General features: G+C 45.0%; 10 protein-coding genes across 10 annotated transcripts; 5 read left to right on the top strand and 5 right to left on the bottom strand. All coding sequences in view use genetic code 12, as the record gives it.

Annotated features, from left to right (window-relative positions):
• Nucleotides 1–201: 201 nt before the first annotated feature.
• CJI96_0004300 (uncharacterized protein) lies at nt 202–2,301 on the top strand (the record flags this gene model as incomplete). The annotated part of the gene is made up of 1 exon (XM_029036552.2): nt 202–2,301. The coding sequence occupies one exon, from the start codon at nt 202–204 to the stop codon at nt 2,299–2,301; it is 2,100 nt and encodes a 699-aa protein (XP_028888649.2).
• A 59-nt stretch (nt 2,302–2,360) lies between these two features.
• CJI96_0004299 (uncharacterized protein) lies at nt 2,361–2,981 on the bottom strand (the record flags this gene model as incomplete). Its single annotated transcript, XM_054702190.1, has 1 exon — nt 2,361–2,981. The coding sequence occupies one exon, from the start codon at nt 2,979–2,981 to the stop codon at nt 2,361–2,363; it is 621 nt and encodes a 206-aa protein (XP_054558165.1).
• Nucleotides 2,982–3,157: 176 nt separating this feature from the next.
• CJI96_0004298 (SPP41 family protein) lies at nt 3,158–5,566 on the bottom strand (the record flags this gene model as incomplete). The annotated part of the gene is made up of 1 exon (XM_029036551.2): nt 3,158–5,566. One exon carries the CDS (start codon nt 5,564–5,566, stop codon nt 3,158–3,160), a length of 2,409 nt encoding a protein of 802 aa, XP_028888648.2.
• Nucleotides 5,567–7,032: 1,466 nt separating this feature from the next.
• Nucleotides 7,033–8,166, top strand: RAD23 (Rad23p; the record flags this gene model as incomplete). Its single annotated transcript, XM_029036550.2, has 2 exons — nt 7,033–7,098; nt 7,150–8,166. 2 exons carry the CDS (start codon nt 7,033–7,035, stop codon nt 8,164–8,166), a joined length of 1,083 nt encoding a protein of 360 aa, XP_028888647.2.
• Nucleotides 8,167–8,242: 76 nt separating this feature from the next.
• On the bottom strand, nt 8,243–8,938 carry CJI96_0004296 (putative acireductone synthase; the record flags this gene model as incomplete). The annotated part of the gene is made up of 1 exon (XM_029036549.2): nt 8,243–8,938. One exon carries the CDS (start codon nt 8,936–8,938, stop codon nt 8,243–8,245), a length of 696 nt encoding a protein of 231 aa, XP_028888646.2.
• Nucleotides 8,939–11,770: 2,832 nt separating this feature from the next.
• On the top strand, nt 11,771–13,427 carry CJI96_0004295 (uncharacterized protein; the record flags this gene model as incomplete). The annotated part of the gene is made up of 4 exons (XM_054702189.1): nt 11,771–12,148; nt 12,228–12,567; nt 12,609–12,819; nt 12,881–13,427. The coding sequence occupies 4 exons, from the start codon at nt 11,771–11,773 to the stop codon at nt 13,425–13,427; spliced, it is 1,476 nt and encodes a 491-aa protein (XP_054558164.1).
• A 112-nt stretch (nt 13,428–13,539) lies between these two features.
• CJI96_0004294 (uncharacterized protein) lies at nt 13,540–14,007 on the top strand (the record flags this gene model as incomplete). Its single annotated transcript, XM_054702188.1, has 2 exons — nt 13,540–13,570; nt 13,616–14,007. The coding sequence occupies 2 exons, from the start codon at nt 13,540–13,542 to the stop codon at nt 14,005–14,007; spliced, it is 423 nt and encodes a 140-aa protein (XP_054558163.1).
• Nucleotides 14,008–14,014: 7 nt separating this feature from the next.
• On the bottom strand, nt 14,015–14,605 carry CJI96_0004293 (uncharacterized protein; the record flags this gene model as incomplete). The annotated part of the gene is made up of 1 exon (XM_029036547.2): nt 14,015–14,605. One exon carries the CDS (start codon nt 14,603–14,605, stop codon nt 14,015–14,017), a length of 591 nt encoding a protein of 196 aa, XP_028888644.1.
• A 299-nt stretch (nt 14,606–14,904) lies between these two features.
• Nucleotides 14,905–15,624, top strand: CJI96_0004292 (uncharacterized protein; the record flags this gene model as incomplete). The annotated part of the gene is made up of 1 exon (XM_029036546.2): nt 14,905–15,624. One exon carries the CDS (start codon nt 14,905–14,907, stop codon nt 15,622–15,624), a length of 720 nt encoding a protein of 239 aa, XP_028888643.2.
• Nucleotides 15,625–15,888: 264 nt separating this feature from the next.
• Nucleotides 15,889–18,185, bottom strand: CTF1 (Ctf1p; the record flags this gene model as incomplete). The annotated part of the gene is made up of 3 exons (XM_054702187.1): nt 15,889–16,182; nt 16,424–17,565; nt 17,600–18,185. 3 exons carry the CDS (start codon nt 18,183–18,185, stop codon nt 15,889–15,891), a joined length of 2,022 nt encoding a protein of 673 aa, XP_054558162.1.
• Nucleotides 18,186–18,542: the final 357 nt, after the last annotated feature.

Below are 18,542 nucleotides of genomic sequence, written 5' to 3'. Positions count from 1 at the left end.
CACCCATCCCTTAAAGAGGTACATTCACACCAAGATCTACAGGGTTTCTTACGAATTCTTAGGGAATCTCATTATTGAGCACCATTTTGTACCGTTATTTCAATTCTAGCTTTTGGAGCCGTACCATCACGTGCTGTACCCACCGTTATCGCCCATATATAGTGGCTCGCTGAAGTACCCTACCTGAGATTGCCAACTACTATGGAAAAGCAACCTCTTCTTCAGAAACCCGAGGATCTGTCCACTTGGTCACTCAAGGGCTGGATCACAAGCTGCCTTCCCAGAGCGCCTCCAATGCCAGAGAATCCCCCTGACGATTTGGAGGCCATGCTCCATTCTCTGAGTCCTCTGGATTCTGACCCACTCCCTGAACTCCCACTGGCTGGAACCGTTCAGAGTAAGCTAGGGGCTGGCGAAAAACTCAAAGAGTTGCGTAAGCTCATGAAAAGACATAATATTGCCGTTTATATCGTGCCTTCTGAGGATGAGCACCAGTCTGAATTCACTGCCGTGGCTGATAAAAGAAGAGAGTTTCTTACGGGGTTCAAGGGCAGCGCTGGTATCGCTGTAGTGACTCTTGACGACGCGGAGACCTTGTCTGGAGAGGCTGCGTTGTCTACAGATGGTCGTTACTTCTTGCAAGCGGAAAAAGAGCTTGATTTGAAGTATTGGCAATTGTTGAAACAGGGACAGGTAGGGTACCCCAGTTGGCAAGAGTTTGCACTCAAAAGGGCCGCTTCCAGCAAATTTTCTAATATAATTTCTGTGGATCCCAAGTTGTTGAGTCTCTCTGTTGGGCAGTACTTCAGCAGCACTCTGAGATACAGAGGAGTCGTTTTCAAGCCTTTTATTGAGTACAATTTAGTGGATGAAGTATGGGGAAATGAAAAGCCTTCTAGAACTCGAGACAAGGCCTACGTCTACACAGCTCAGTATTCTGGCGAATCAACCAATGATAAGATCGCAAGAGTCAGAAACATCATTCGTCAGAAGGGCGCCACCCACCTCGTCATCACGGCCTTGGACGATGTTGGGTGGTTGTTCAACTTGCGGGCTGACCACTCTATTCCATTTTCGCCATTCTTCTTTGCATATGCTGTTGTCTCCCTAGACAAAGTATGGCTTTACGCTGACAATGATATCATTGCCTCTGTCAAGCCTTATCTTTTGTCGATTGAATCCTTATCCATTAAGTCGTACGAGAGCTTTTATTCGGATCTATCTACAATTAAGGCAACAGTTCATGATCACTCGGTTAGAGTGATCCTTCCCTCAAAATCCGCCTGCAACTACGCTCTTCTCACATCGTTACCGCTGTCTGTCTCCAGGCAAACTCTAATCTATAATTCAGTCGTCGCTGTGCTCAAGTTGGTCAAGAATAAAACTGAGCTTTTGAATGCAAAAGTGGCGCAAGCGAAGGATTCTTTGGTGTTCATCATTTTCTTCGCTTGGTTAGAAAATGAGTTGATCCACAAGAAGAATAAAATCAACGAATACGAAGCAGCACAGAAAATATACAGCATTCGAGCAAGATTTCCAAGTTTCAAGGGCTTGTCTTACGAGACAATTTCATCCACGGGACCTAACGCTGCTATAATTCACTACGAGCCAACAAAAGATAATAATGCAATCATCGACCCCAAACTTCCTTACCTCATCGACTCGGGTGGGCATTATCTTGAAGGCACTACTGATATCACAAGAACATTCAAATTTGGGCCTGATGGTCTCACTCATGAGATGATGAAATATTTCACTCTTGTACTCAAGGGTCATATTGCCGTGGCTATGGCTAAATTTCCTGCTGAAAGTCCAGCCTCAGGCACCATCCTAGATGCATATTCCAGGCAAGCATTATGGAACGAGGGCCTTGACTTCAATCACGGGACCGGTCATGGTGTGGGTGCGTTCGGAAACGTTCACGAGGGTCCATTGTACATCCTGACTACTGCCGGTGGCTCTGGCAATGCTGTCTATTTCAAAGAAGGAGGAATTCTTACAAACGAACCTGGCTTTTATGTGGATGGTCAGTTTGGGTTCAGAGTGGAAAGTGAGCTCGAGATTATCAAGTCCAAGGTCGGCAAGTCACGCCAGGGCGAAGAGTTCTTAGCCTTCAACTACTTGACTAAAGTTCCTCTTGGTCTCAATCTCATCGACCCCCAGTACCTAAGCTCCGTTGAGAAGCGTTGGATCAACAGTTATCACCAATCTATAGTCGATGACTTTGGCAATATGCTCTTGAAGATCGGCGAGTATCGTGCCTACGCATGGCTTCTCAAAGAAACTACCCCTATTGCTTGAGTCATTATTCTTGTCGTTAATCTATGAAAGTAGTAATACAGATTTAAAACTGAATATCATTATTTCAGCTCAAATGAGGCTGAGTAGAGAGGAGGAAACCCGAGATTGTTTCCTCGCCTCTGTTGCTTGGATACAGCTGGCTTCTGAAAGCTTCCAGGTTTTTTCAAACCAGAACGTAATGAAACTTCTCCCAAGGAATCTAATTTGTTTGAGATGAAAGGCAGTGGCCCTTTTGGTAAAGGCCGAGGTGATTCTTCCTTCACGCTCGAGGTTGTGACTTTATACAGAGGCATTTTCAACCCCAGAGTCAAGAATCCTCCAGAAGCTGATGTGGAAATTGAGTTTCTGAGTTGATCGATCTCAGACTGAATGCGATTGATGCTATTCTTGTCGGTTTCTAAAATGCCGCGATTGGAATCTTCCACTTTGTTCCTCTTGTTATCATTGCCGGCAATTTCAAAGCCAAGTCGTTTTTGAGAGTTTTTGAGAACTTCAAAGGCTGAAGCACCTTTCAATGAACTTGAGCTTCCTGTCAATTCAGATATGCGATTCATCAATTCCTTCGTATCATATGTTGGAGCAGAAGGAGCGGACTCCTCGCTCTTGAGCAAAAATGATAATCTCGAGTAATCGCCAGTTTTGACTGTTGAATCGAGGATAGTATTCAAGACTTGAGTCATAGCTGTTGTGACCACCTTTTTCTCGGTCCTTCCGGCCATAACTGCGTAGGAACCTGTCACCAGTGCTATAACTGCAGACGTTGCATTCATAATTGCTTTAGGCTCCTCCCGGGATCCGAGCTCGGTGACTAAGTTGAACGCATTCGTCAAGCGCTTGATAAAGACTTCGTCATGGTTCAATGAATTGGGGTTTTAGATGACTTTTCCATAAGTTCCTCATTAAAGGTCTTGTTTCCCGAAATTTTTGCCTCCTCTTTCTTCTGCTTCGCAATTCTCTTCATACGCCTGTTGTGAAACTCTTCCTCAATCCAAGCCTTCTTTTCTTCCGTATTTTGCTCTCCAAACATAACATTGGCTCTTTTGATCACACGTGAGCGAAGGTCATTGTCCTTGTTACGCTCAGCGTTACCCTCCCTCCATTTCTTCTTGCGTTCTCTATTATCGAGCCGGACCCGTTCTTTGTACTCCTCTGACTCTGTATCTGGTTTCACACCGAGGATTCCATTTCTTCCCCTCAAAGTGCCAAATGAAGTAAGTGTGTTCAAAACACTGTTGTAAAGGTCCATCATGTCACTCGCTTCCGATTTTGGTACCTCCACTGAACTGTCAACAGGTGGTCGATTCTCTTTGGACAAAAGGGTTTCCAAAACGGTGTCTATTATAAGTGATGCCTTATCGAAATCACCAAATTCACTGCTCGCTAAAAATTCCTTGGCAAATGTTAGGTTATCAATAAAGAACTTATGTGCATCAGGAGCTTCACGAAGAGAGGTTAAAGTTTCTTGCACAAAAGAGCTTGTTAGGTGGGTGCCCTTGTTGTGCATCAAAGCATTTGTCATCAGACGAATGAGCAGCATGAGGTTTTGTGACTGACTGCCTGACTGGATGTGCTGTGATAGCGAGGAGAGTATATTGGAAAGTTGAGGATTCAGTGTCAGACTTGTGAGCTTGTTTTGCTGTGTAGGTGGTTTCTCGACTGGTGGCTTCTTTGCATTCATGGCGGACCTATGATATGCCAAAGTCTCGGCGATTGAAAGAGACTTTTTCCTTTCCTGTTCTGCTCCACGATGGTTTGCTTCGCTAGATTTCTTGTCGAGAGCATCCTTGACAGAGAGAGCAGCTATTTTGGCAGCATTTGAAACTGTTTGACTTTTGGCGGATGCTGCAGCTCGTTTCACTTCGTCCGGAAGTGAAAGTTCAGGTTCACCTTCGAACGACGTCAAAAGCTCCTGAGGTTTCAGCATGGCCATATCAAAAGCGTTTTGAAAAATTTCATTCATTTGCAAGTTCTCCAAATCGTGATCTCCTTCTTTTGCGTGCTGCTTTTCGGTAACATTACCCTGAGGAACCTTCTTTATTGCAGTTCTGACAGCACTTGCAAGAGCGCTAGAAATTGGGTTGCCTTGTTGCTTGTCTTCCTCCTTGTTGGCCTCCTTCTGAAAATGCATCAAAACACTCTCGTCAAGCAGTGGGATTTCCACTTTTGGATGGCTCTCGTCGCTGACGTGAACTTGGTGCGTAATTTCGGCGGCCAACTCCTGTAGAACGTCTTTAGGAATGGCACTTTCGACGTTAACAGCCTCATTTTCACCGGCAATTTGTTGGACAACATTCGATACTAGACCAGCAAGATCGATGTTGTCTTCCAAACGACTTACAGATTCTCGACGATTGGGGATGGGAGCAGCTTTTGGGTTGCTTGATCCAATATCACTTGGCGAAGGCTGTTGTTGAGACTCTTTCTTACCTTCTTGTTGATCAACAAGTGACTGAAATGCAGCACCAATGGCTTCTTCGAGATTCGCATCATCATCCCCAACAGTGGCTTCTTCTTCATTCTTTAGGTGGCCATCTTGGCTGTCATTTTGCTGATGACTCAGCTCTGTATGTGCAGCTTGATTAACCCGCGCCAAATTTGGCGACTGCTTGGGAGCATTCTCGGGAATCTCTTTATTTTGATGTACTTCCTCCTGATGTTGGGGCACCCGACTTGGCTGGTTTGAGAAGCTATGCTGTTCCTGCTGTAGCAGTTCAGATTGATTCTGACCTTGAGAATTGAATTGCTCAATGTAGTGATTTTGTTCCTGAGAGGCTTGCTCATCGTTTACTTCACGGTGTCCCTCTTCTGAGGCACCGTTGCCAGTTATACTTCTAAAAGCATCACCAATGACATCTTCTAAATTGAGCTCCTCATTCATGTCCTCATGCTTGACTTCATGGTCTGCCTTACTTTCGCTCGTCTCCTCATCATGGCTCTTACTTGGTGAGTCTACCCTCTCTTGATTACTGTAGTTATCCGTGCTCAGTCCAATCGATGCGAACGCCTGTGAGACGGACTCTTCTAGATTCAACTCGTCTACATGACGCGATTCCTTTTCGATGTTACCTTCCGGCCTGTCGCTCTCCTTGTGCTCATGTTCCTCGCCGAGGAACCCAAACTGTTTGAAGGCATCGCCAATGGCACTTTCCAACGCTAAATTGTCGTGGTCATCGGGACCATTCTCGGCGTGATCCGGCTGTTCAGAGACTGGATCTAGTGAATGGTGATCCAGCTCTCGTAACAGTGTGTTTTGGTTCTCAGACATTTGTTGATAGTATGGGGTACAGGTACTTTGTCGGTCACAAGGGCTGTGTGACTGTTTTTTTCATCAGGTCTCATCGAGGTGTTGCAACGTTCCCAAGTTGTGTGCAGGCACCATGGATGGCTGACGTCTCCAAGGTGTTTTTGGCTGATACAAGGCCTTGAAGTCGGTTCGATCGCTTGGACTCGAGAGCAAACTATTACGATGGGGCCCATTGTTTGCGTAAGTTTTTATTTTGTTGGTAGTATCGTGTCATGTGTGTAGGGGACAGAGGAGAACTGTCGCGTAAAGGGACTGTTAAATGACCTCCAAATTAGAGAGGGACTGTTAAATGATCAAATTAAAACGAGACTCAACGTCTAGAGAGGGCTGAGCACTCATTCCTAAGATTCATATTTCAGCAATATAAAGTGGTGTGTGATGGGCATGAAGTGCTTGCGAGCGACATTTTGGCTGCGAAATGGCTGCAAAATACCGAGAATCGACCATTCTCAGAAATCAATCTGCTTTGCGGACCTTTTTGAGAACCCGTAGATGTCAAAATTTCGAAGTCCTAGATTCCAAGCTCTAAAGCAAAAGTGATTTACGATCGATGCTCAGACTTTTCTTCGTGTTACCATGAAAAATTATCTAGTGACTTCCATTGACGCATTGGGGCCTAGGCAGTCTGAATTTGTATGTATCACTTATAGTAGACTTCATCAAGGAAGACAATTTTGATCTCTAAACATGGCAAGGATTTCTATTTGTGCTTACTCGATGAATTTGAAATTTGTCAAGTCAACCAACTGTAAGTACTTCCATATATCGAGATGTTTTTATCGTTTTAATGTTCGACGTATGAATCTCACATTTTCTGTACCAATAGGAGCTTTTAGCATGAGCCTATCTTGTCAGCATCAAACGATTTTTTTTTCTGATGATTATAACAATTTATGAATCAGGACATAGAATTTGATGCTTTATAAGGGAATTCATTGCCAAAAGGAATTATATTTAGGAATCATATAGTCTTCACTGATAACTATCTTCACTCTGTGGAGGTATGTAACGGAGCAATGGTTGCTTTCCAACTTTTTCCCTTTTATTGAAACAACAGGCAAGAAGCACTAGCAGCCAGTTCCTAAATCTAATGGTACATTTATATATTTATATTTTTGTATATACATTCTTTTTGACACTCGCTTAACTTGAATTCATACATCTTAAGCGAGTGTCCTCGGAATGGTCTACCAAGCGTACATCGTCTAAACCAACACCACCAGGTAGCATACCAGAATCCTGGAAGTCGAATCTCTCAATACCAATTCATAAACAGCAATTTAAATGAAGATTTCCTCTTAATTCGACTCCTCCCTCCTCCTTTAGTTCTGCGCTTGTCTTCCTCCTGACACCACGGTGTGCACATACTCCACCAGCCCTGCCGCCATATCAAACACTCACCTCAACCAGCTAACCCACCATTTACGATGCAAGTCACCTTCAGAGACTTGAAGAAGCAAACCGTACAGGTTGACGTCGAGCCTTCCGACTTGGTATGCACTTGATATAAAGAATGATTTGTTCTGCCATTACTAACTCTTCAGGTTTCGCTGGCCAAGGAGAAGGTCGCCACTGCAAAGGATGTCGATCCTCTGCAATTGAAGTTCGTTTACTCGGGTAAAGTGCTTCAGGACGATAAACCTTTGCTGGATTTCAAAATCAAGGAAGGGGATTCTATCATATTTATGGTGGGCAGAAGAAAACGCCTACGCCTCAACCAGCTGGTGACAAACCCAAAGAGAGTAAGAGTGAAGATAAACCCGCTACTGCTTCTGGTGCTTCTGGTGCTTCTGGTGCTAATACATCTTCAGCTGCTCCTGCTGAAGGTGAGACGACTGGCGCTGCTGATTTTAGCTCTGGCTCTGAGAGAAGCGGCCATCCAGAACATGTTGGAGATGGGCTACGAGCGTCCTCAAATCGAACAAGCGTTGCGTGCTGCGTTCAACAACCCGCATAGAGCTGTAGAGTATTTGCTCACGGGAATTCCAGAGTCGTTGGCTCGTCCAGCGCAACCTCAGGCGCCCGCTGCTGCCCCCAACACCGAGACTTCTACAGACGCTGCTGCCCCAACTGAGCAAGACACCTCGAGGGAGGAAGCACAACCTCACGAGAACATGTTTGAGGCTGCTGAGGCTGCAGCTGCCGGCGAACGTGGCGAAGATGCCCACGCAGAGCCTAACCTTGACGATCACAGCAGCCAATTGGCTACCCTCAGAGCGGCGCTTCAAAGTAATCCTGAGTTGATCCAGCCAATGTTGGACCAGCTCGCTGCATCCAACCCACAAATTGCAGAGATGGTTGAACAAGATCCTGAGGGCTTCATGAGAACCTTTTTGGGCACTGGCGGTGACGACGATGACTTGGGATTTGAAATCGAAGGTGAAGGCGGTGAAGGTGAACAAGAAGAAGGCACTGTCCGTATTACGTTGACTGAGCAAGATGAGAGCGCCATAAATAGATTGTGCGAGTTGGGCTTCGAGCGTAACTTGGTAATTCAGGTCTACATGGCGTGTGATAAGAACGAGGAGGTTGCTGCTGACATCTTGTTCCGTGACACTTAGACAAGGTGTACAAACAAGAACTCAACGGAGGATTACTGTATACTAATGCCCACATAATACGAGTGGAATTCCTGGCTCAATTCACAGTTGAAAAGCTCTCAATCACTTTGAACTTGTCTTTGTCTCCAGCCGAAAGTGGAGCGTTCCCTGGACGCACAACTATTACCGCTTTAAGACCAGCTTCTGTAGCAGCTTCGACTTCTTTAGTCACGTCTGAGTAGAAGGTGAGTTCGCTGGCCGGCGCGCTTATTTCCTTGACTATCTTTTCGTAGGTTTTTCTTTCCTGCTTGTACCCAGCAGTGCTTATATCAAAGTAACCCAGAATGAACGAGGTCAAGTCGGTGGATTTTCCCTCAACGTTTACGTGTTGGAAGAGCAATATCTGGGCTGGAATTGACCCCGATGAATATATGTAGATCTTATTCTCTGGACTCCTTATGAAATCTATAGCATCTTGGTACACTGGAGCCATTATGTCGCCCTTTTCGTAACCCTCCTTCCAAACAGTTCCTTGAAAGGCCTTCAAGTTCACCTCCTTGACGTCATTTTCGACCAATTGCCTGAGGTGACGTAATAAAGTGTCCTTGCTTTGAGTATGTTCAGATGGAAACCCCAGAAGTGTTTTTGCGAGGGCACCGTGGGATGGATCTAAAGGAAAAGTGACCGTGTTCAAGTATTCCGGTACTTTATCGAGGAAATAGGGAAATAAAGTCTCTTTGACGAAGCTGATGGGACACACAGTGCCTTCAATGTCGAGAATGGAGATTGGCATAGCACGTTGTAGTGAAGTGAAGGTAGACTAATCTATGTAGGATTCTCAAGAGCCGGGCTACAACCGTTAGGGAGAAGAGGAGTTAAGCAGGGAAAGTGCTGGTGCTGAAGAATCAATTCAACAATATCCTTGAAGAGCTTACCTAAGATGAAGGTTTGGTCAATTTTGGGCGTTTCTCAAATGCTGGGATTTGTGCGTTTTGGGTTCAAAGAGCAAACCCATTCTCTAATCGAAAATTTTATATAAAGCTTCAAGTTACTGTTGCAATACAACCAGTTCATGATGCTCCCCAGCTCACCAGTCTTCCAAATAAAAAGAGACTTTTGCCAGATCCTTCAGTTCGGTGTCTTTCACTGGCTGAGGGTGCATAGTACAATTGGGATAGAGTATGGTAAGAATGAAGGTACGGAGATGAATGAAAGTCGCTTGAATACTTCCTTCAATAAGTATAGGCAATGCTGGACCTTTGCTTCTTTTGAGGTGATGATATTAGTTTGTACACAGTGTAACAGCATAGCAATTGATGTAATAATCACAACGACTGCTGACCTCATCAACTCACATGAATAGTCTCAGTCAGGTCGAATTCATCCAATTTATGGCTCTGGTGAATCTTTCATACTCACGCCAAAGGATGGTGAATTCGCTGTGCCTTCGACGGTGCTTGGCGATGAGATTCGTATGCTTAATCCATTGAGCTGCAATGGTTATCTATATCGAAGATATGCGATTGAAAGTATAGTGGCCATAACAAACTCCCTCGAAAGGGAATCGGTGCTCAGATTGGTGGAGATGATTGTGGCGAAAGATTGTAGATCATCGTCTTATGAGCGCCCTCCTACAGTGGGAAACTTCTTCATACCCGGAAAGCTGAGTGGTTATACATTTGATCCCATAATCAGCGGTAAAAGTTTCAAGTCTTATGATACTAACGAGCTCACTTGATATCCTAATTATCATTTTCCAGACCGAGAGGAGACAAAAAGCGCTTTCAGTACTTTTTACACGTTTTTTTGATACGCAAATTCTCCCACTCAGGAACTCTTTGACAAAAGGGAGAAAACCAGTCCGAGGAACCGCAACTTGCGAGCTTGTCACCTAATATCACGGACCTGGTCAAGGTGTCAGAGGATATAGATGGGTGGAAGTTCTCAATTATGCAGTGAGCATAGTAGAGGTTCCTAATATTCTACGAAGACTCTTCTATGGGCTCAGCCTGCTTAGATTATCAACCAACCTTTCATTGTTGTTGGTAAACACAAGAAGGGTAACCCTCTCTAAGATCCTTTTGCCTCCTGCTTCAAGCATTATGAGCATAAATGATTGTGCAACTTTATAAATGTAAGCACATACGTACAAGACATACAAAATATGACTTCTATTGTTATTCTGTCGTGGGGTGCATCGTATCAAAGGCTGCTCGGGTGGTACAAATAAAAAGGCCATGTAGAATTTGCAGATTTACGGCAGCCCAGGCAGTCCTGTCCTGTGAACTTGTTTGAGATATTTGACTCACTCAGACACTCTTTGAGGGGTGCCAGGGTGATCCAAGACACGAAATCCTACTGAACGTGTACTACAAGATATATCTTGTGTACTATGTAACCCAAGCATTTGAAAGTGGACTCAAGTCTACTGCGAATTGACTCTGGCATCAGCAGACTCAGAGTATTGACCTCTTCTACGTAAAGTGACCTAATTGATTATGTCCTCTATCTTCTGCAGTTGAACTAATGTTATATCTCTTTTTTTTTCTTTTTTCTTATTCCTTTTCATTCATAAATGCTAGACATACATTAATCAAGGATAGATTGCTACACGCTTTAAGAAGTGGCTGCGAAAAGTACTATCTCCATGCACCTCTCCGAGTCCTCAACCATCAACCAAAACGCCACAAAATCGTCACCAAAACGATAATAAGAGTCAGACATCCTCACTATGTGTCATGAGCACGAGCTCGATTTTTGAATTTACCCTCCTTTTCCCCATATTTTGTCCACTTTTCATAGCAGCACCTCACCAGCAACATTTGTAGCTGCACAGGAGCTTTTTCTGAAAAGGTTCTCTTCAGATTTGATTTGGGCTCGGCCATTGTTTCACTTACTTCCAGGCTTCTGCTTTTAAACCACATGTGCTGAAAACGATCCTCGCCTTGCCGGTTGCGAGGTGAAGTGACTTACCAAAAATTCCCAAAATTCATTGGCTTAAGAAGTATTCTCTAAATTATAGCTGATGATGAGATGTTTACTGAAAAAACTAAGTCAAGCTGGATGCGTATCTACCCATTGTATCCAGCTCATCTGCCTGAGAAAGTGCTGGCTGCGAAACCCAACAATGCACTCTGAAAATCATTCAACGACATCGCCTGGTCTGACTTAAATAAAAATAAAGAAAGTAAAAACACAAAGAATAACATTTCTAACGAGCAGCCAAGTATATGAGGGAATACTCCAGCTAATACCTTTTTTTTTCTTTTTTTTTGGCTTTTCTCAGTTGTTGTGTGGTTTTTCAAGTCACTCTTATCTCCTGCTGAAGTCTTCCATAGTCATAGACTTTCCCACCCTAGTTGGCTCTTTGTATCAAAAACGATTTACTTATTTATTCTCTTTCTGGTACCCTCAAGACCAATTGACCTCACCAAATCACCCAATTCCGTTTCTTTCGCCCCTGATCCAACCGATTCAAGCTGTTATCTCCTCTGCTACCCCAACAGGTGCGCACATGGCACATGACAGAAGCAGCGGTTGCTAATATCTGCGAATCACTCTCGAAACTGGGGAAATCTTTTCACCATATCCTAGCTGAAAGCTACTACCTTCAAAGCTTTCGTCAATGTCGGCGCTCTTTGACGAAGACTGCTCCTACGTCAACGAAGACGATATTCACTCTTTTGCTAAAGCGCTCGTGTGGGACGATGACGACTACCTTTCGACTAGCTCGTCTCCAAGTTTGCCCAAGTATTCTGAAGTGAAACAGGAGGCAGAGGCGATGGACTCCTTGAATCTGGAGAAACCAACGTTGATAGCGCTGGCATCAGACTGGTTTCCAATAACGGGGTCCAAGCCAAAGAAGAAGGAGAGCTTGTCTACCAGAGATCGGTTCACCAACGAGTTTCGGCACCTGTCATCGTATAAGCTTCTCCGATGGCCAGTGTTGGTGTTCATTCTCATTTGGGTGGTTATTTTGTGTTTTGTATGCAATTGTGAGAGGGTATGTGGCCTTGTCGGAGTACCTATTCACATGGAGAGGAGAGAGGAAGGTGCTTCGAGAACGGCTCAGAAACTCAAAGACATACGAGGAGTGGGTGGAGAACGCCAAAGCGTTGGACAAGTACCTTGGGCTTGAAGAGTGGTCTCACAACCCTAAGTTCTCATACTACGACTACAAGACTGTCCAGAAGACCATCCACAGAATCAGAGTGTTGAGGAAAAAAAATGACGTCTCCAATTTGATGGTGTTTTTGCAAGGATGCCTCAAAAAGAACTTTGCGGGAATCGAAAACAAACAACTTTACTCCCACAAGTACTATGGCACCAAAGATTTGGTTCATGAATATGTGGACGAGGTGATTCGTTGTATTGATTGTGTCACCAATGCAAGCACGCTGGTCGTGCTGGCAAAGAAAAAACGTCAATTCTTCAAAGTTGTTCTGAAAACTACGGCAAATCAGCTTTGTGCCTCAGCGGAGGCGCCTGCTTCGCTTATACGCATTTCGGTATCGTCAAAGCGCTTCTAGACAACGACGTTCTCCCGCTGATTATCTCGGGAACTTCAGGTGGTGGTCTTATAGCGGCTTTGGCGTGCACTAGGACAGATGAAGAGCTCAGACAACTTTTGGTGCCTCGTTTAGCTAAGAAAAGCACGGCTTGCGAAGACCCTTGGTATGTGGATCCCTAGATTCTTACGTACGGGAGCCAGATTCGATGCCGTAAGCTGGGCGAGCAAATCGTGTTACTTCACAAAGGGCTCTACCACTTTTCAAGAAGCATACAAGGCCACGGGCCGTCGTCTCAATATCTCCACTGTGCCAGCCGAACCACATTCACCTGTGATTCTTTGCAATTCAATCACATCACCAAACTGTATTATCTGGTCATCTCTTCTTGCCTCATCGGCTGTTCCAGGTATCCTCAACCCCGTTGTGCTTATGACGAAAGACAAAAATGGTGAGGTTGTTCCGTTCAGCTTGGGCATTAAGTGGAAAGATGGCTCCTTGCGTACAGACATTCCTATCAACGCACTCAACACTTATTACAATGTCAACTTTACTATTGTGTCTCAGGTGAACCCTCATATTTCCCTATTTTTCTTTGCTCTAAAGGGACTGTGGGACGACCTGTGGCTACGCCTAGAAGAAAGACCAAGAAACAAAAATTTGCGTCGCTTCGGGGAGGATTTATTGCTACTGCCTTGGAGCAACTCTTCAAGCTCGAGATCAAAAGTGGCTCGAGATTGTGAAAACTCTAGATTTGCTTCCCATGTGGCGTGAGCAAGACTGGCTGAATGTGTGGCTACAGAGATTTACCGGATCAATCACTATTTGGCCACGTAACAGATTGAAAGACTATTGGTATATACTTCTGGACCCTAGCGAGGCTCAGATGGAAGAATACTTGCTCAAGGGCCAGCGCAGTATGTGGCCGCGTCTTCTTTTCGTTAAGCATAGACTTGGGATAGAAAGAGCCATAGAACGAGGAAAGAAAGCGGCTCTTGCAGAAAAACAACCCCAAGAAGCTACGCTGCTTTCGCCCACGGACTCGAATGCAGTGCAGTCTGATGATTATTCCGAAGGACCCGCCGCAAGAGATCTCCTTGCAAGAGCTAATCTTAGCGATAGAGGCGATGTGGAATCGACGGATGATGAAATTAGACGAAACTTTGCCTCACCATTCGACATACGCTATGGTAAAGATGACGATGATGACGATGAGCCCGAAGATGATGTATATTCTGACGAAGATTTAGAATTGCACTCTGACGATTCTCTGGAAGAAGCTGTCGAGGACATTCAAAAAGCTCATCCCAAGTCTAATGGCACCAGGCGAATGCGCCGCAGTACTTTGGCCTAAGCTTTCTTTAGGCCTCTAGAACCTTGCTTATACGCGAATTGAGCTTGTTGCAGTCCCCAATTTCCCCATCTTTGTCTATAATAGCCGATGCATATTCTTCGGTTGCGTGAAGTGCTTCTACCATAGACTGCTTTTGGGCCAAGGTAAAATCAGCCAACACAAATGCCGCCATGGTATCTTTCAGAGCTCCCTGGGGCTTTGGTCCGATGCCAACACCGAGCTTATACACTGTGTTCGGAAGCGATAAAAGTGCTTTTTGTACTGACTTGATGCCGTTATGGGACTCATTTTTCTTAAAATTCTGAATTCGAACCTTGGGAAAGTTCAACTCAAAGTCGTCATAGAGAATGACTATTGTACTATTACTCACCCGTTCTGTTGATAAAAACGTCTTGAGCAGCGCTCCAGATTCGTTCATGTAACTGTTTGATTTGACAAAAAACACATTTTCTAGTTTGGTGAAAGAGTACTTTCCTTTCTTCACTAGCTGACTAGCTCCGAATGCCTCAATGAGGTGTTTTAGTATTAGATGTCCTACCGAGTGTCGGTTCATAGGACCAGGGTTGCCCACAGAGAAAAAGATGATTGTGTTAGACATGGGTAACAATTGTGGTTGCTAAATCATCGTTTGGATATATATGTATGTTTGTTCCCTCATGCAGGCTCATCAAGGTGACTCACGATGACTAAGGAGTTTATTGTTTCATCTCGAAAATTTGGAGGTCTTGAGGAAAACTATAAACACGGTGGCGAAATTCCCTAGATGTACGTCAATTTGACTGGTGCTTCCACCTTGTAGTGGTGTTGGGGATAGCCCGTCTCTGTGCAGTATATTTGTATCGACGCCAGCCCACAGAATCGTAAAAGCACTAAAACACGTTCTTCAGTTAGCAGCAAATGAGTGATGATATAGATAATAAAACCAAGCATACAAATAATGTGGATAATGGTGAGCTCATAGATGATAAAATCGATGCACAAACACCCGTGGAAGAGCGCCAGGCGGAGGCACCAGCACAAGACGAGGACGACGAGTTTGGCTCCTTTGATGAGGCGTCCTTTGATGAATTTCAGGGTGAGGAGGCTTCCGAATCTTATGAAACCTCACCGAAAACGAGTGAGCCGACTTTCAGCAGCGACGTTTTCCAAAGTGAAAGCCTTCTAGACGAAAGAGTGCAATATACACTTGATCGAATTTTCAAAATCCCAGAATATAAGAGTGTGCCTACTGGGCAGGGGCTACTTCGAAATGGCGCAAAAGAGCAATTTCTGTTGCTTTCGAAAATACCCCACATTCTGCCTCCAAACTGGACCAGACTGAACATCAGACACAAACTACTAGTGAACCTCGGAATACCGATCAACTTGGACGAGTTGGAGAAGGGAAATGTTGCGCAAATCAGTCATCAGATGCCTCATCAACGAAAAAAATCTATTTCAGAACAGGACATAGACTGGACAGGCTTTGAGGTGCCAAACGTTGACAGCCTCAAGTTGGATGAGGAGAAGAAGAGCCAACTTCTAGCGCAGACAAACACACTTCTAGATGGCATTGAGGAGTTCAATCTTCAAAACACGTCGAGACTATACTTGAAACATCCTCTGACGAGGCTTTAGAGGAGAAGCTCACGAAAATGAGAGAAAACTTCAATCAGCTTCTCGAGCTCAGTGCGCTTTGGCAGGCCCAAATACGAGAGTTGAAGAGTAGTCAGGAGATGTACGAACTGGTCGTGCAAAATATGGTGGGCTACAGTCAACGACTTGAAAGAAGCGAAATCTTGGAGAGTCTTGGCCGGAAAAAACTGAAAAGGACAAAAGGGAAACGCACTTTTTAAATATTCAAATATATATACAGCACATACGCCGTGAGACGGATATAGTTTACATGGACTGAAAGTTGAGTAACGATCCAAAATCGTCATTCAAGTAGTTATCTTCCTCTGCAGTTGCTTGCAAGTTCATGTTGATGAACGAGCTGTCCATAAAGTTGGTGAAAAGATCGTTAGGTGCACCGGCAGTAGTGGCTGAAGCAAAGGGCCCTGAATTATTTTGGGCGTTCGTGAGAGGTGTCATCAGCTGAGCTGCCTCGAGACCATCAGTTTGAACGGCATCATCCATGGTAGGTTCTTCATCTGTCGCTGCTCCTTCATCATTCCTTGTCTTTGCAACAGGCGTCTGGGAGCGAGAGGTGGATGACTGATGCCTGCAGCGGGGAATAATTGTGTTGGCTCGAAATTCTCAAAGAAGCCTTGGGAGGGGGGTGCCTTTTCGGTAACCAACGAAATGTCAGGGAATGAGTTGACCGATGTAGAGTATGCTCTCCATTTGAATGACTGGACTTTGAATGATGCAGCTGAGCACTTTGTTCATGTCCATTGCTATCCTCCTTCTGATCTTTCTTCTTATACTGACGCACCAACTGCTCGAGGTCTGGTTGGGGATGTTTTGGCTGTGGTTGCAGAGTCTGAGGCATCGAGCCATAGTTATATGAACTTCCTCTTGGAGAAACACCTGAGGTGGCCAGATTTGCCGGAGAGGCTGGGCCACCCGTCTGATATTCTCTCTCGTGTTGAACACGCTCCGGGCGTGTCGTAGCACCAGTATCAGAGTGTCTTGTCTTCTGGCGTTCCTGATGATCAACGATCTGATTGTTTCTCTCAATGACCTCTGCTCTCTTCATCTTGTCATTTGCATACTTGTCAAACAACTTTATAAGCACACTGGCAATCGGCCAGTACTTTGCGAGCTCCTTCAAGACAGCACGAGAAATAAACAATGCATCGGAGGCGGTCGAAGCAATCACTGGGTTTGTCGAGTCCACGTGGTAAATCAACATCACCAATGCACTGAAAAGGATGTACACGAACATAACAGGACAGTATTTCAAGGCCCCCTTGTCAAGCAAGATCTTCGAGACAATAGAAATCATGCGAGCAGCCTGGAAAGATATACCCCAGGATGGATACCTATAGTTGTTCGGATTGGTTGACGAAGAGCGAGCCATTCTCAACAAGTTTGCTCTGTGAATCAAATAAAGTCTGTTATAGTACTGTGCGTTCAATAGACACGCGTAAAAGTTTTGTTTTGATGATTCAGTGAGAGAAAACAGTAGTTGAGGAGGCAAGTTTGTGAACCAAATACCCATTAGCATGTCACAGTGTTGAATGACACTGAACTTGTTCACTCGTTTCATCAGCTCTGCTTTGACTGTGTACTGGTGCTTGATGATGATACCAGTGATCTCGGCCAACTTGACCAAATGTATGAAATACAAGGCTTGAAGTTCGTTAACGGGGTATGGAGATTTGATGCCCGTCTCATGGTCGTCCTCATTGAAATCTTCCATGGTGAGCATGGGCACATCACAATCGGTCAAATCAATGGCAGGAGGTCTGCCAAAGGCGATGGCCACGTTACGGTCTTTCTCAAAAAGACACCACCAGATACGGCGCCAGATCTTTTTATCATTTTCTGTGAGACGGAGATGAAGAGACGTCACGATGAAAGCCAAAACCTTGAGCCAAGCCAACACCAACGCGGGTCCAGTAGAAGGAGTTTCTGGTGACATCCTCAGGGCCCTCCCAATACGTACCGATAAGAATAACTGTCTGCACAATCAGAACAGGATCACTTTCGTAATTTGTTTCATACAATGACTTTGCTCTGCGGAAGAAGGTCAAGGACGCCAAATTGCTCAGGCCCTTGCTATCGAAAAGAAGAGGATTGTCCAGCACTCTCGACCCGCATAAAAGCACCGCTTGTAGAAGCATGAGAGACGGGCTGTCGTTGGGATCGTTGAACTTTCTCATGAACTCAGTTCTGTTGATCACGGGCATTAGCGGATGGATGTGCTCAAAATACGATTCTATGATGTCTAGAGCCAACTGTTTAGGAGGCAAGAGAAATGCGCCTCTCATTTTCAAGATTTCAAGCTCCACAGAGTCCGCAGAGTAGTTCTCACTTGTTTCAAACAAGTCTTCGGTGAGCTGGACGTGATTCTGCCCGAGTCTCAGAGTGACAGCACCAATACTCGAATGGCCAACAAACGTAAGGGCAGCCTTGGCTTTAGAATTAAGCATATCTTTCTTGTGCATGGAAGGTCTGGTCTTATAGTTCGACGTCAACGAAGGCGGCACACTCACCTGGGAAATATTGTGGATGGGTTCGGCAGCCAGCATCGAAATCGAAGAAGCCTCCGCACCACCAGGTGTATGAGGATGTGCTTCAGCGTGAGAATGCAGATGAGGGTGTGGATGATGAGGATGAGCATGGGCATAAGAAGCGTCTTCTCCATCTTCCTCTCGCCCTTTTTTCACTGGCTTGGGGTCTTGTCCCAGTCCTCTTCTTCGTCTCTGGGAGCACACTCACACCCAAAAGTGATACAGTTGGTACAAGGAATGTGGATCTCGGCATCGCAACGGACTTTGCGGGCCCGACAAACGGTACATGCTCTTGAACCTCTAGGTCTCTTATATTTGATCGTGTAGGCTTTAGGCTTGTCAGCTGTGGAGGAATTTGACTTTGGCGGCCCGGAG

Source organism: Candidozyma auris, chromosome 5 (genome assembly GCF_003013715.1).
Source record: "Candidozyma auris chromosome 5, complete sequence".
In the NCBI taxonomy this organism is placed as follows: Eukaryota; Fungi; Ascomycota; class Pichiomycetes; order Serinales; family Metschnikowiaceae; genus Candidozyma; species Candidozyma auris.
This window is presented reverse-complemented; position numbering and strand designations above follow the sequence as displayed.